At 32.3% G+C, this 17,061-nt stretch overlaps 1 protein-coding gene across 7 annotated transcripts in view; it reads left to right on the top strand.

Moving 5' to 3' along the window:
• The window catches only part of LOC134722143 (epidermal growth factor receptor substrate 15-like 1), a 62,507-nt gene that overhangs the window by 29,073 nt on the left and 16,373 nt on the right, over positions 1-17,061 (top strand). For all 7 annotated transcript variants that reach the window (XR_010107973.1, XR_010107971.1, XR_010107975.1 and 4 more), the window contains exon 12: positions 13,530-13,701. Coding sequence is in view for 2 of the 7 variants with exons in the window: in XM_063585707.1 (XP_063441777.1) it covers positions 13,530-13,701 (172 nt within the window). In the remaining 5 variants the exon portion in view is untranslated. The remainder of the gene's footprint in view (positions 1-13,529; positions 13,702-17,061) is intronic.

The raw sequence follows: 17,061 nt of genomic DNA, 5'->3' as shown, positions 1-17,061 counted from the left end.
TTTTTCATAATTTTTTTAATTTCCTGCTTATTTTTCACTTTGGATCATATGATCGACTGGTTTACTATTTCTGAATGAATTATTTCCGTTGTATTAAGTAACTCGCGGAACCAGTCCAATAAATTTTACAAAATGGTGTCTAAGAAAGATCAAATTAAACAAAGATTACAACATTGACATCTATTTTTTTTAAGAATATGTAGAGGCATATATGGATGAAATCAATTGCCTGCATTTCCCGACCACACTCACAAACTTCTTTCACAAACTTTGAACAAATGATGATTTTAAAAACGATCAAACACAGGTTGTTCTTTTTGTTTTTGTTACAATGAATTTTCCGGGTTTAGTATCCATAGGAACCCCAAAATTGAACAAGTCTTTGAAGTATTCATTATCACCAGTTATAACTAATAATTGTTGAGTCAGTAATTCTACAGTAATGAATTTTACTATTTGAAAACAATTGAGAGGATATGTATGATCAGAAAAAACAAACCCCAAGCTGATACTAGACTTCAGAAATTCACTTTCTCGATGTCCAGCTTGGATGAAGCCATTTGAATATTATAAAACAATAAGGTCAGAAAAATGAGAAATCATTGTGCTAAAAAATGTCAATTTCTGTCAAACATCATAAGGTTAACCGGACACTGCTACAGCGGGTTACAAAACCAAACACAGAAGCTGATAATGACTTTATTGTTGGTCCCACAAATCTACAACATCACCTGTTAGTGCTTAGAAATCTCCACATAGGGCATAGGCAGTCTGGTATATACCCATGGAAGAAAAAAAAATTCTTCTATACCCATACAATAACATTAACGAACATAGGGATAACTTCCATGAGCATGATGAGGACATTATTACAAGAGAAAACATCAATAGCATAATATAAGAAAAACACATAACAAATCAATTACAAAACAAACCATGCGCCAGGACGCAGCTACCGGTACTGAGAATTGTCGAAAATTACGAGCTTACCACAGCGATATCCAAAAATCCTGGGGAGAACACTGTTAAATTGACATGAGCATCAAATTTTATAAATTTTAGATGTAATGTTTCCGAGTTACAAGGTTTTTTAATCACAAAAAAAAGGTGGATTTCCAGTTTTCAGACAATAACTCGAAAATGCTTTCAGCAGTTCTCATTAAACTTTAGTGAATTCTTTATTTATATTGATGAAAGCTATCTGAGGTAACTTAACTTTTCCTGACTTGACATAGTAGTACATTAATATGAATACTTTATATATCTATCATTACATTTCCACTTTAAAATTTTGGAAACTATCATTTTTCTTAAAAAAATTTTTTTTTGTTTTTTACACTTTATCTCAAGTTCAGGTTTTGGTTTGCATATTTTTTACATTTCTCACTTGATGTTACCCTTCATTATCACAAAACTTTCATACAGTTGTTACCTAGTGTCATATGATCATAATCACTACTCTTTTAGCAAAGGATTTTAAAATTATTTTCTACAAGTAACTTCTACAGAAGGTGAGACCCACTGTGGCAGTTTCACTTATTTCTTTCAACAGACTGCACAATTATTTGATAGGAGTAGATTAAAATTTTTAGCATAGTAATCTGATCATAAACCATCAAAGTTATAACTGTATTTTAATGAATACATGAACATCATTTTTATACGACCGCAAAATTTGAAAAATTTGTCGTCGTATATTGCTATCACGTTGGCGTCGTCGTCTGCGGCGTCGTCGTCGTCGTCCGAATACTTTTAGTTTTCGCACTCTAACTTTAGTAAAAGTGAATAGAAATCTATGAAATTTTAACACAAGGTTTATGACCACAAAAGGAAGGTTGGTATTGATTTTGGGAGTTTTGGTCCCAACATTTTAGGAATTAGGGGCCAAAAAGGGCCCAAATAAGCATTTTCTTGGTTTTCGCACCATAACTTTAGTTTAAGTTAATAGAAATCTATGAAATTTTGACACAAGGTTTATGACCACAAAAGAAAGGTTGGGATTGATTTTGGGAGTTTTGGTTTCAACAGTTTAGGAATTAGGGGCCAAAAAAGGGCCCAAATAAGCATTATTCTTGGTTTTCGCACAATAACTTTAGTTTAAGTAAATAGAAATCAATGAAATTTAAGCACAAGGTTTATGACCATAAAAGGAAGGTTGGTATAGATTTTGGGAGTTTTGGTCCCAACAGAATAAGGGGCCCAAAGGGGCCAAAATTAAACTTTGTTTGATTTCATCAAAATTGAATAATTGGGGTTCTTTGATATGCCGAATCTTACTGTGTATGTAGATTCTTAACTTTTGGTCCCGTTTTCAAATTGGTCTACATTAAGGTCCAAAGGGTCCAAAATTAAACTTAGTTTGATTTTGACAAAAAATGAATCGGTTGGGTTCTTTTATATGCTGAATCTAAAAATGTACTTAGATTCTTGATTATTGGCCCAGTTTTCAAGTTGGTCCAAATCGGGGTCCAAAATTAAACTTTGTTTGATTTCATCAAAAATTGAATAAATGGGGTTCTTTGATATGCCAAATCTAACTGTGTATGTAGATTCTTCATTTTTGGTCCTGTTTTCAAATTGGTCTACATTAAAGTCCAAAGGGTCCAAAATTAAACTTAGTTTGATTTTAACTAAAATTGAAATCTTGGGGTTCTTTGATATGCTGAATCCAAACATGTACTTAGATTTTTGATTATGGGCCCAGTTTTCAAGTTGGTCCAAATCAGGATCTAAAATTATTATATTAAGTATTGTACAATAGCAAGTCTTTTCAATTGCACAGTATTGCGCAATGGCAAGAAATATCTAATTGCACAATATTGTGAAATAGCAAATTTTTTTTTTAATTAGAGTTATCTTTCTTTGCCCAGAATAGTAAGCAAGAAATATCTAATTGCACAATATTGTGCAATAGCAAGAATTTTTTTTAATTGGAGTTATCTTTCTTTGTCCAGAATCAACTTAAATCTTTGTTTTATACAATATACAATGTATATTCACTTTTTACTACCAACTGATAAATTAAATTAATCTTTACCATTCAGTGATAACAAGCAGTTTTTTTACATCTTAATATTTTATGATGTATTTAAATTAGAAGTTATTGTTGCAAACTCCATTAGAAATTTTAATTGAGATTAGTTTTGGAATAAGGGAAAGGGGGATGTGATTAAAAAAATTGGGTTCAATTTTTCTCATTTGAAATTTCATAAATAAAAAGAAAATTTCTTCAAACATTTTTTTGAGAGGATTAATATTCAACAGCATAGTGAATTGCTCTAAGAGAAAACAAAAATTTTAAGTTCATTAGAACACATTCAATCTGTGTCAGAAACCTATGCTGTGTCAACTATTTAATCACAATCCAAATTAAGAGCTGAATCCAGCTTGAATGTTGTGTCCATACTTGCCCCAACCGTTCAGGGTTCAACCTTTGCGGTCGTATAAAGCTACGCCCTGCGGAGCATCTGGTTGTAGTTATGACTGGGGTAGACAAAAAATAGAAGTATTGTCAACAAGGAAAAGTTGTTAAGAATATTTAAGCATGTAAAATAAATGTTCGTTTAAATCTAGAGAATCTTTTATCTTTCCCATGAGTTAAGCCTTTTTAGCTCACCTGGCCCAAAGGGCCAAGTGAGCTTTTCTCATCACTTGGCGTCCGGCGTTAACTTTTACAAAAATCTCCTACTCTGAAACTACTAAGCCAAATTTAACCAAACTTGGCCACAATCATCATTGGGGTATCTAGTTTAAAAATTGTGTCCTGTGACCCCGCCAATTAACCAAGATGGCCGCCATGGCTATAAATAGAACATAGGGGTAAAATGCAGTTTTTGGCTTATAACTCAAAAACCAAAGGATTTAGAGCAAATCTGACAAAGGGTAATATTGTTAAACAGGTTAAGATCTATCTGCCCTAAAATTTTCAGATGAATCTGACATTCCGTTGTTAGGTTGCTGCCCCTGAATTGGTAATTTTAAGGAAATTCTGTTGTTTTTGGTTATTATCTTGAATATTATTTTAGATAGAGATAAACTGTAAACAGCGATAATGTTCAGCAAAGTAAGATCTACAAATAAGTCAACATGACCAAAATGGTCAGTTGACCACTTTAGGAGTTATTGCCCTTTATAGTCAATTTTTAACCATTTTTCGTAAATCTTAGTAATCTTTTAGAAAAATCTTCTCCTCTGAAACTGCTGGGTCAAATTATTTGAAACTTGGCCACAATCATCATTGGGGTATCTTGTTTAAAAAATTTGTCCGGTGACCCGGCACACCAACCAAGATGGCTACCATGTCTAAAAACACAACATAGGGGTAAAATGCAGTTTTTGGCTTATAACTCAAAAACCAAAGCATTTAGAGCAAATCTGACAGGGTGTAAAATTGTTTATCAGGTGAAGATCTATCTGCCCTGAAATTTTCAGATGAATTGGACAACCTGTTTTTGGGTTGCTGCCCCTGAATTGGTAATTTTAAGGAAATTTTGCTGATTTTGGTTATTATATTGAATATTATTATAGATATAGGTAAACTGTAAACAGCAATAATGTTCAGCAAAGTAAGATGTACAACTAAGTCAACATGACCGAAATGATCAATTGACCCCTGTAGGAGTTATTGACCTTTGTAGTCAATTTTCAATCTGCTTCCTTTGTTTATTATTCACATAGACCAAGGTGAGCAACACAGGCTCTTTAGAGCCTCTAGTTTCAACTTATTTTTATAGTTCGTTCTTATGTTGTACTGTTATACCACTGTCCCAGGTTAGGGGAAGGGTTGGGATCCCGCTTACATGTTTAACCCAGCCACATTTTTAGCTCACCTGGCCCGAAGGGCCAAGTGAGCTTTTCCCATCACTTTGCGTCCGTCGTCCGTCGTCCGTCGTCCGTCGTCGTTGTTAACTTTTACAAAAATCTTCTCCTCTGAAACTACTGGGCCAAATTGAACCAAACTTGGCCACAATCATCATTGGGGTATCTAGTTTAAAAAATGTGTGGCGGGACCCGGTCAACTAACCAAGATGGCCGCCACGGCTAAAAATAGAACATAGGGGTAAAATGCAGTTTTTGGCTTATAACTCAAAAACCAAAGCATTTAGAGGAAATCTGACATGGGGTATAAATGTTTATCAGGTCAAGATCTATCTGCCCTGAAATTTTCAGATGAATCGGTCAACCCGTTGTTGGGTTGCTGCCCCTGAATTGGTAATTTTGTGGAAATTTTGCAGTTTTTGGTTATTATCTTGAATATTATTATAGATAGAGATAAACTGTAAACAGCAATAATGTTTAGTAAAGTAGGATTTACAAATAAGTCAACATGACCGAAATGGTCAGTTGACCCGTTTAATAGGAGTTATTGCCCTTTATAGTCAATTTTTAACCATTTTTCGTAAATCTTAGTTATCTTTTACAAAAATCTTCTCCTCTGAAACTACTGGGCCAAATTGAACCAAACTTGGCCACAATCATCATTGGGGTATCTAGTTTAAAAAATGTGTGGCGGGACCCGGTCAACCAACCAAGATGGCTGCCACGGCTAAAAATAGAACATAGGGGTAAAATGCAGTTTTTGGCTTATAACTCAAAAACCAAAGCATTTAGAGGAAATCTGACATGGGGTAAAAATGTTTATCAGGTCAAGATCTATCTGCCCTGAAATTTTCAGATGAATCGGTCAACCCGTTGTTGGGTTGCTGCCCCTGAATTGGTAATTTTGTGGAAATTTTGCAGTTTTTGGTTATTATCTTGAATATTATTATAGATAGAGATAAACTGTAAACAGCAATAATGTTTAGTAAAGTAGGATTTACAAATAAGTCAACATGACCGAAATGGTCAGTTGACCCGTTTAATAGGAGTTATTGCCCTTTATAGTCAATTTTTAACCATTTTTCGTAAATCTTAGTTATCTTTTACAAAAATCTTCTCCTCTGAAACTACTGGGCCAAATTGAACCAAACTTGGCCACAATCATCATTGGGGTATCTAGTTTAAAAAATGTGTGGCGTGACCCGGTCAACCAACCAAGATGGCCGCCACCGCTAAAAATAGAACATAGGGGTAAACTGCAGTTTTTGGCTTATAACTCAAAAACCAAAGCATTTAGAGGAAATCTGACATGGGGTAAAAATATTTATCAGGTCAAGATCTATCTTCCCTGAAATTTTCAGATGAATCGGTCAACCCGTTGTTGGGTTGCTGCCCCTGAATTGGTAATTTTGTGGAAATTTTGCAGTTTTTGGTTATTATCTTGAATACTATTATAGATAGAGATAAACTGTAAACAGCAATAATGTTTAGTAAAGTAGGATTTACAAATAAGTCAACATGACCGAAATGGTCAGTTGACCCGTTTAGGAGTTATTGCCCTTTATAGTCAATTTTTAACCATTTTTCGTAAATCTTAGTTATCTTTTACAAAAATCTTCTCCTCTGAAACTACTGGGCCAAATTAATCCAGACTTGGCAATCATCATCTTTGGGGTATCTTGTTTTAAAAATGTGTCCAGTGACCCGACTATCAAATCAAGATGGCCGCCACAGCTAAAAATAGAACATAGGGGTAAAATGCAGTTTTTGGCTTATAACTCAAAAACCAAAGCATTTAGAGCAAATCCAACACGGGGTAAAACATTAATCAGATCAAGATCTATCTGCCCTATAATTTCAGATGAATCTGACAACCCATTGTTGGGTTGCTGCCCCTGAATCGGTAATTTTAAGGAAATTTTGCTGTTTTTGGTTATTATCTTAAATTTGATTATAGATAGAGATAAACTGTAAACAGCAATTATGTTCAGCAAAGTAAGATTTACAAATAAGTCAACATGACCGAAATTGTCAATTGACCCCCTAAGGAGTTATTGTCCTTTATAGTCAATTTTTAACAATTTTCATAAAATTTGTAAATTTTTATTAACATTTTCCACTGAAACTACTGGGCCAAGTTCATTATAGATAGAGATAAATGTAAGCAGCAAGACTAGTAAAGTAAGATTTACAAACACATCACCATCACCAAAACACAATTTTGTCATGAATCCATCTGCTTCCTTTGTTTAATATTCACATAGACCAAGGTGAGCGACACAGGCTCTTTGGAGCCTCTAGTTTATGTATGTGCCTGTCCCAAGTCAGGAACCTGTAATTCAGTGGTTGTCGTTTGTTTATGTGTTACATATTTTTTTTCATTCATTTTTTTTTACATAAATAAGGCTGTTAGTGTTCTCGTTTACATTGTCTTATTAGGGCCTTTTATAGCTGTCTATGCGGTATGGGCTTTGCTCATTGTTGAAGGCCGTACGGTGACCTATAGTTGTTAATATTTGTGTGATTTAGGTCTTTTTGTGGGTAGTTGTCTCATTGGCAATCATACCACATCATCTTTTTTATATGTTTTGATTAACACATTTAATTTTACCTTTCCTATTAATCCTATGTTTATATTTGACTGTTAATGACCTTTTTTTTATGCTTTTAATTGACAACAAAATATAAAAATGAGAGCCTGGTCTAATGTTGAGTTGGGGATATAGAGTTGTTTATTCGATACTGGATAACTCAACTCTTCCGGACTAGACATATAAGGAGAATGTGTTGATTGCTTTAGGTATCACATCTGTACTTCAGTTCTAAATCATTGGTATAGGATATTTGCATATAAATTCTGATTATAAAGGGACATAATTATCTCAGTTCTATTTATAGATAAGGGGAATTTTAACTTTTAAACATCTGGTATACATGTACTTAGTATTTTTATCATAGATTATCTGAATTGGTGACCGTAATGAATACAGAAACATTATTTCATTGCAGTTTAACTGTAACATATTACAGAAAAAGAAAGACAACATTTATTTAAAAAAAAAGAATATTTAAGCATGTAAAATAAATGTTTATTTAAATCTAAAGAATATTTTATCTTTCCCATGGGCTATGCATCAATCATACATTTAAACAAGTTTCTTTTTATATGTGTTTTTTATTCACTATGTCATACTTAAAAACAAAAAGTGCTTTATGTATCACATCTTTACTTTAGTTTTAAATCATTGGTATAGGATATTTGCATATAAATTCTGATTATAAAGGGACATAGTTCTCTCTGTCTTATTTTTAGAGAAGGGGAATTTAATTTTTAAACATCTGGTATACATGTACTTCTTTTAAAATTTTCCATTTTCTATTTTTTGCAAAATGTCCTATAGGAACAAGGAAAAGTTGGTGAAGAATTTTTCACAATTTCTAAAAGGCCTTCTCAAATAAGGCCCCTTTTGTGAAATTATTTATTTACCTCTTTGTTAATTATCTGATTGTAGTTCACTGTTGAATGGTTATATAATTGTTTAAGACTTAAAGTCCCCAATTGTTCCCTCCTTTGAGTTAGTTAAGTTTGTTGTTTTCTATTTGTAAAATATTTTGGGGAAGCCCCTTACCTAAAGATAGAAAAGTGTAGTAAAGCAACAGAATTATTTCCCTTTGAAAAAATGAAATATGCAAATATATCAAACCAACAAAGTGAAGTTTACATAAAATGTTAGATATATATAGTATTCAGATTATGTTAAATGTATGACAGGTCCGGAAGAGTTGGGTTACCTAAACCCAAGATATCTCTACACAATACTCCCAACTCTTAAATTGACCTGTCCATTTTTGTTTCATGTTTTTTTTTTGTCCTTATCCCCAGTGAATTTAGGTCTTAAGTCTCAAAATGTTGTTTTTTTTATCTTCTTACCTGCTCGTCCTTCTAAATCAGTGAATTTCAACAAAATTTTCACAAAGTTGCTATTACCTATGTGATAACAGGTTGTACTATAATTTTTTTTTAAAAGAATACATATATATATATATATATATATATATAGGCCTAAAAAATAATTTTCACATGTGCAGATATATATAGTCATTAAATAAAATAGTAAAAAAGTTAAGTTAACAGTTCCATTCTATCGATTTCATCCTTCCATTGGAACTTTTTAGGATAACTGATGTAGTGTCACTATAGGCGACGTCGTTAAGGAGGTTTATGATGTTCCGCCATTGTTCGTTATAAACATTTAGGTTTTTATGCCTCACCTACGAAAGTAGAGGGGCATTATGTTTTCTGGTCTGTGGCTCCCTTAGTTTGTTTGTCCGTCCATCCATCCGTTCGTTTGTCTGCAGGTTAAAGTTTTTGGTCAAGGTAGTTTTTGATGAAGCTGAAGTCCAATCAACTAGAAACTTATTACACTTGTTGCTTATGATATGATCTTTCTAATTTTAAAACCAAATTAGACTTTTGACCCTAAATTCACTGTCAACTGAACAATGAAAATTAAAATGGGAGTTTCAGGTTAAAGTTTTTGGTTAAGGTAGTTTTTGATGAAGCTGAAGTCCAATCAACTTGAAACTTAGTACACTTGCTGCTTATGATATGATCTTTATAATTTTTAAGCCAAATTAGACTTTTGACCCAATTTCACGGTGCATTAAACATGGAAAATGATAGTGCCAGTGGGGCATCCGTGTACTTTGGACACATTCTTGTTTAAATTGATTTTAATAGATGAAATAGAAGGGTTGTTTTTTTTTTAAAGCAAGTGTGGTAGATTTATCTTTTCAAACAGGAATAGAATAAAGATTTGAGTATTGTTATTTGATCATAGATCATCTGAAGTGGTGACTGTAAAGAATACAGGAGCATTATTTTATTGCAGTTATATATTACAGAAAAAGAAAGACAACACTTTTTTTTTTAAAAGAATATTTTAAGCATGTAGTGTTTATGTAAATCTAAAGAATATTTTATTCTTCCCATTGGGATGCTTCATTCATGCTATTGAGTGAGGTTCTTTTAATTTTAATTCACTAAATCACACTTTAAAACAAAAAATAGGAGTCAGGTCAAATAGGTGAGTTGGGGATATAGCGTTGATTATTTGATATTGGGTAACCCATCTCGTCCGGACCAGACATATAAGGAGTGTGTGTTGAGTGCTTTATATATATCTCATTTCTACTTAGTTTTAAATCATTGGTATAGGATATTTGCATATTGATTCTGTATGTAAAGGGACATAACTCTACTACTTCTATTTTTAGATAAGGGGAATTTCAACTTTTAAACAGCTGATATAAATAGATTTGGGATTTTCCATTTATCAATGTTTATGTCAATGTCTCACAGGAACTCGAACTGTGAAAAACTTGATAAATAGATTTTTTTGGAACATTTTCCATATTAAAAGCATTTTTGATAAGGTTGATTTCACCAAGCAATTAAATCTATTAACTCATTGTTGGTTTAATACTATATTTGATTATTGGCAGGTTAAAGTATTGTTTAAGTCCCCAATTGTTTCCTTCTTAGTAAGTATGTAGTAAGTCCTTGACCTTAGAATAGATAATCAATTTATCAGCAAAATTATTTCCCTTTGAAAAAATTAAATATGCAAATATATCTTACCAAGAAAGAAAAGTTGACATGAAATGTTAGATATATATAGTATTCAGATTATTATATATATATGTTAGGTCCGGAAGAGTTGGGTTACCCAAAAGTAACTCTATACACACTACAAACTTCCAACTCACAATTTGACCTATCCTTTTACTTTTAAAGAATTTCTTCTTTTTTTTTGGTCCTTATCTCCAGTGTTGGATAAAAAGACTTGGAATTGCTTTTTCTGAACTTCTTATAATTACCTACTAACCCTCCTTAATCAGTCAGAGTTGAAATTAGGAGATAACTGTATTGTATTTTAAGCTCCGACGGCATCAATTGGGGATTTGATGGTCCCAAATTAAGTTTACTGGCGACGCGTTATTTGCACCAGAAGGACTGTTAGTTACCTAACAAAGTTGAGAATTGCCTTGTCCTTGAAAAAGTTGACAAGATATTTTTTTTCAAATAAGAACAAATTAAATGCACTCTGTTTAGACTCTGAAAATATGTTAAAATTAAAATTTGTGATTTTGTGTCTATATAAGATTTCATGGGGATTTAATTTTGTGGTTTCCAGTAAATATTAATGATAAACAATATTCTATCATAAAAATATGAACAATTTTTTTCTCCATAGGCGGTTATGGTTACGTTTTCTTCTTTAGCTCAGTCCATATTGTAAACTTGGATATGTATTGTGGCTCTTTTTGAAGCTAAGACATTTTCACATATGTGGTTAAATTTTCAGGGTAGAAAGAGAGATTAATTTCCATAAACAAGTATTATCAGAAATTCCTTTTGAAATGCGACTCTATTTGCTGAAAAATCCCTTTTTTTCACAAAAAGTTCTTTTGAATTTATTACCATGATTAAATTTAATACACTGGTTTTTCAGTGTGCGCCACATGTTTGGTGTTATTCCTTCATAGACAGAATAAATATTACAGTTGTTCCTTAAATGAATACAATATATTATTGCAGTTATTACAATAATAGAAAGACAAAATTTATTTATCAATAGAATATTCAAGCATGCAATGGTTTTTGTAAATCTAAAGAATTTTTTGTTTCTTCCCATGGCTATATGTCTAATCATACTTATAAGCTAGCTTCCTTTTATTTGTGTTTTAGTTCACTATATCACATTTAAAAAAATGTGAGCCTGGTCGAATGGTGAGTTGGGAATATAGTGTTGTTTATTTGATATTGGGTAAACCAACTCTTCCGGACCTGACATACAAGGAGTTTGTGTTGAATGCTATATATACTTCATCTTTACTTTAGTTTTAAATCATTGGTATTGGATATTTGCATATACATTCTGTTTGTAAAGGGACATAATTCTCCAACTTCTATTTTTAGATAAGGGGAATTTTAACTTTCAAATTGATATAGATAGATAAAGGATTTTTCATTTATCAATATTTATTGAATTGTTACCCAGGAACTTGAAACAAGAAAAAATAAAATTCACAGTTTCCATATTAAATGCATTATTGATAAGGTTGCTTTCACCAAACCTTTTTTTTTTTACTCATTGCTGATTTAACCAACTATAATTCATTGTTGACATGTTACAATATTGTTTAAATCCCCAATTGGTTCCTTCTTTGTAAGTATGCAGAAAGCCCCTGATCTAAAAATAGATAAGTGTAGTATCAGCAAAATTATTTCCCTTTGAAAAATGAAATATGCAAATTTATCAAACCAACAATGTAAAGTTGAGATGAATGATAGATATATAAAGTATTAAGAGTAATACATTTGTATGTTAGGTCCGGAAGAGTTGGGTTACCTAAGATATCTCTATACATACTCCCAGCTCACTATTTGACCTATCCTTTTGTTTAACATAATTTAGTGTTTCTTCTTTTATTACCCTTTGGGTCAGTAAATTTTGGTATATAGTCCAGAAATGTCTTTTTCTGAACTTTTTACCTGCTAACTCTCTTAAATAGGTCAATGATTTCAATAAAACATTTTAGTGTTGTAAGTACCTCACAGCATTTTGTAATTATGATTGTGGATACATTGTACATTTTGCTATTTCCCTTTTATTAAAAAGAATTTACTTATTTATTCATTTACTATATTTTTTCAACATATGGTAGAAAGAGTTAGGGTTACAAATGTGATGGACAGCAACCCTACAACACTAATGTCTGTGCATTTGTTGTTTTTCTCTGTTTTTCTGTAAGATTCTTTAATTCACAATTGATTTGAGTCATATTTGTATCACATTTTAAAAGGAATTCTATATTTGGTTTATGCAAAATTTGCAATGGAAATGAATTAGCAAAAATAAAACCTTGTATTTAAAATTAAATAGCAATATTTCAATTCAACTAAGTCTGAATTGACAATAACAAATCTGGTATTTTTGTCCATTGTAATTATTAAACTATCACAATAATAAAGGCACACACATTTCTAAATTCACAACATAAAAGAGATTAGGTTGGCTCCCTCCTAAAAATATACAGTACTGGTAAACCTTCAAAATTGTCAAATAAAGGACAGGTACTATTCAAGAAAGAGATTGACCCAAAAATACCAATGATTTTAAAGGGTTATGTCCCTTATCCAAGATTTGACATATTGTTAAATAAGGGACAGGTAAAAATCCCTTAGAGGGATTTATCCTTACATACCAGTGATTTGACAAGTTATATATCTTACCCTAGACTGATGTGTTGTCAAATAAGGGACGTCACAGGTACCAGTCTAGAAAGAGATTTACCCAAACATACTATTTTACAGAGTTAAGTCCCTTACACGATACTGATGTGTGGTTAAATAATGTACAGGTATAAATCTAGAAAGAGATTGACCCATCATACCAGTGATTTTACAGACTTGTGTCTCTAACTCAATACTGACGTTTTGTTTTATAGCTATTTAAAATATCTAGTTATAATGATGGAGTTCCTACACATTTATCATATCTATCTTTAGGGAGAAGTTAAACATTTATCATATCTATCTTCAGGGAGAAGTTAAACATTTATCATATCTATCTTCAGGGAGAAGTTAAACATTTATCATATCTATCTTCAGGGAGAAGTTAAACATTTATCATTTCTATCTTCAGGGAGAAGTTAAACTTAGAAAGAGATGACCTACAGACTGAGGCTGATATAAAGATAAGTAATGGAGAAGTTCAGATGTTACAGAAAGAATTAGACAGTATTACGGCAACATTATGTCAGCTAGAAAATCAAAAGAAAGATGCTCAGAAATGTCTTGATGAATTAGATGAAAAGGTCTGTCTTTTATACTTAGGCAAACTTTGCTTTCATAAGATTGTTATTAATGAGCATATGCTAAAGCATTACATATGAAGTTTTGCTTTTATAAGATTGTTAATTAGCATATGCTAAACTGTTTGCACATGAACTTTCTGATCATTAAAACTTATTTTGTGCTTCCTTTCAAAATATTCAGAACTTATTCACAGTCATATACAATCCTTATAAGTTTATGAAACAAGCCACGGATATAGAGTCTCATGCATTTGTATTACAAAGCAACAAGTGCAGATCTAAAGTTATATAAAATATTCAAGTGAGAACTATGAATGTAGAACTGACTCCGTCTCAGATGCAATCATACCACATCTTCTTATTTTATCAAGAAACAAAAGAGATCAGCATTATACACCTTGTTGCTATTTATCTGCCGTTACTGGACATCACAAAAGATCATGTAAAATATTAAGGTCAATATAGAAAAAATCTGACGCCACTATGGAAAAGTGATTGTTATATGACAGATTTCCAAATAGGGATAAGGTGTTTTCATTTATAATTTTGTCATTATGAAGCCACATTTGAATTAGTCCAACACATATATGCCACTTTTTAACTTCATTTCAGTGAATTTTACAACAATTTAAAATCAATTACAAACGAAAGTGAACCAACGCCTGGTGAATCTGTAGTACGGTAAACCATAAAGTGGATTCCTCGGGTATGCAGGGTCATTATGATAAAAAACATAAAATGTAGAGAGTCTCATAACAACAACACTTTAGGGACAGCTGCAGAAATTTATTGATCAAAATTATTCGTTGCCTAGGGCACTGTCATCAGGATAAAAACAAAACATAAAATACTTCCGCATGATTTTAAGCTTGATAAGTCAGCTGAAGAAGGATTAAATGCCTAATGTAACATATTAAAAATGTCTTTTATTTTTCACAAGGTGGGTTTTCATACCCGTAGCCAGGGGGTGTTCGGGGGATTGGGACAACCCCACCCCCCCCCACTCCCACCCCACCCCCTTGAAAACAAATAATCATTGTTAAAGTCAATGTTCTGTTTTCGAATTGTGACTGTTAAAGTCGAGTTTGTGAGTCCAATGAACCCCCCTTTGAAAATTCCTGGCTATGGGCCTGGTTTTGGGTCAATTCTGAGTTTGATTGGGAGACAGGAAACATACACATCTTATTTTCCCTCACAGAAAGAACTTGAACAAAATCTTTTAGTGGGCTTGCAGTTTTGCATAGGATTCTATTTATCTTTTCAAATAACTGCTTATTGATGTAATCAGGTATGATATCAGTGTCCTGCTCAATATATGAATATATGATTTTTATACGACCGCAAATTTTGAAAAAAATTTCGTCGTATATTACTATCACGTTGGCGTCGTTGTCGTCCAAATACTTTTAGTTTTCGCACTCTAACTTTAGTAAAAGTGAATAGAAATCTATGAAATTTTAACACAAGGTTTATGTCCATAAAAGGAAGGTTGGTATTGATTTTGGGAGTTTTGGTCCCAACATTTTAGGAATTAGGGGCCAAAAAGGGCCCAAATAAGCATTTTCTTGGTTTTCGCACCATAACTTTAGTTTAAGTTAATAGAAATCTATGAAATTTTGACACAAGGTTTATGACCACAAAAGAAAGGTTGGGATTGATTTTGGGAGTTTTGGTTTCAACAGTTTAGGAATAAGGGGCCATTAAAGGGCCCAAATAAGCATTTTTCTTGGTTTTCACACAATAACTTTAGTTTAAGTAAATAGAAATCAATGAAATTTAAACACAATGTTTATGACCACAAAAGAAAGGTTGGTATTGATTTTGGGAGATTCGGACCCAACAGTTTAGGAATAAGGGGCCAAAAAGGGGCCCAAATAAGCATTTTTCTTGGTTTTTGCACCATAACGTTAGTATAAGTAAATAGAAATCTATGAAATTTAAACACAAGGTTTATGACCATGAAAGGAAGGTTGGTATTGATTTTGGGAGTTTGGTCCCAACAGTTTAGGGGAAAAGGGGCCCAAAGGGTCCAAAATTAAACTTTGTTTGATTTCATCAAAATTGAATAATTGGGGGGTCTTTGATATGCCGAATCTAACTGTATATGTAGATTCTCAACTTTTAGTCCCGTTTTCAAATTGGTCTACATTAAGGTCCAAAGGGTCCAAAATTAAACTTAGTTTGATTTTTTGACAAAAAATGAATCGGTTGGGTTTTTTGATATGTTGAATCTAAAAATGTACTTAGATTCTTGATTATTGGCCCAGTTTTCAAGTTGGTCCAAATCGGGGTCCAAAATTAAACTTTGTTTGATTTCATCAAAAATTGAATCTTGGGGTTCTTTGATATGCCAAATCTAACTGTGTATGTAGATTCTTCATTTTTGGTCCTGTTTTCAAATTGGTCTACATTAAAGTCCAAAGGGTCCAAAATTAAACTAAGTTTGATTTTAAAAAAAAATGAATTCTTGGGCCTCTTTGATATGCTGAATCTAAACATGTACTTAGATTTTTGATTATGGGCCCAGTTTTCAAGTTGGTCCAAATCAGGATCTAAAATTATTATATTAAGTATTGTGCAATAGCAAGTCTTTTCAATTGCACAGTATTGTGCAATGGCAAGAAATATCTAATTGCAAAATATTGTGAAATATTGTGAAATAGCAAAATTTTTTTTAATTGGAGTTATTTCTTTGTCCAGAATCAACTTAAATCTTTGTTATATACAATATACAATGTATATACACTTTTTACTACCAACTGATAAATTTAAATAATCTTTACCATTCAGTGATAAGGCCACACCAATTTGATTCCTTGTTCGACGGACCCGCCCGCACCTATTTTTTTCAAAACAGATTTTTTTTATTTTTATCATATTCCCGCACCGTTTTTTTTTTGTAAATATTATATAAAGATCTCAACATTTGTTTTTTTAAAATCACAGTCTAGCCTTTATACACATGTATAACGATTTTAAACCTATAAGCACCCCACAACACTGTAAATATCTGCGATAATATTTGTTTCAGCATGAATCCAAACGGGAGTGCTCCGATATAAATAGAAATATCAGTACAGAACAAAACGTTGGTTTCTTTCCCCCTAACTTATATTCCCTATAAAAAAAAGTTCGTTATTAAAATAAAGTACAAAGAACTTCTGAAGGATTTGCCTTTAACTGCAATTATAATGTATGGTGACGGTCATACCCGCTGCAGGTTTGTGCACCTGTCCTGGTTGATTCAGAGACCTGTCGTTCAGCAGTTATCGTTTGTTGATGTGGTTCATTGGTATTTCCCCGTTTGGAAATATAATTTAGATCGTTGGTTTTCCTGTTCGAATTGTGTACAATACTAAG

This window comes from Mytilus trossulus, chromosome 1 (assembly GCF_036588685.1).
Source record: "Mytilus trossulus isolate FHL-02 chromosome 1, PNRI_Mtr1.1.1.hap1, whole genome shotgun sequence".
NCBI lineage: Eukaryota > Metazoa > Mollusca > Bivalvia > Mytilida > Mytilidae > Mytilus > Mytilus trossulus.
Note: the sequence above shows the minus strand (reverse complement) of the source record. Positions and strands in the feature narration are given on the sequence as shown.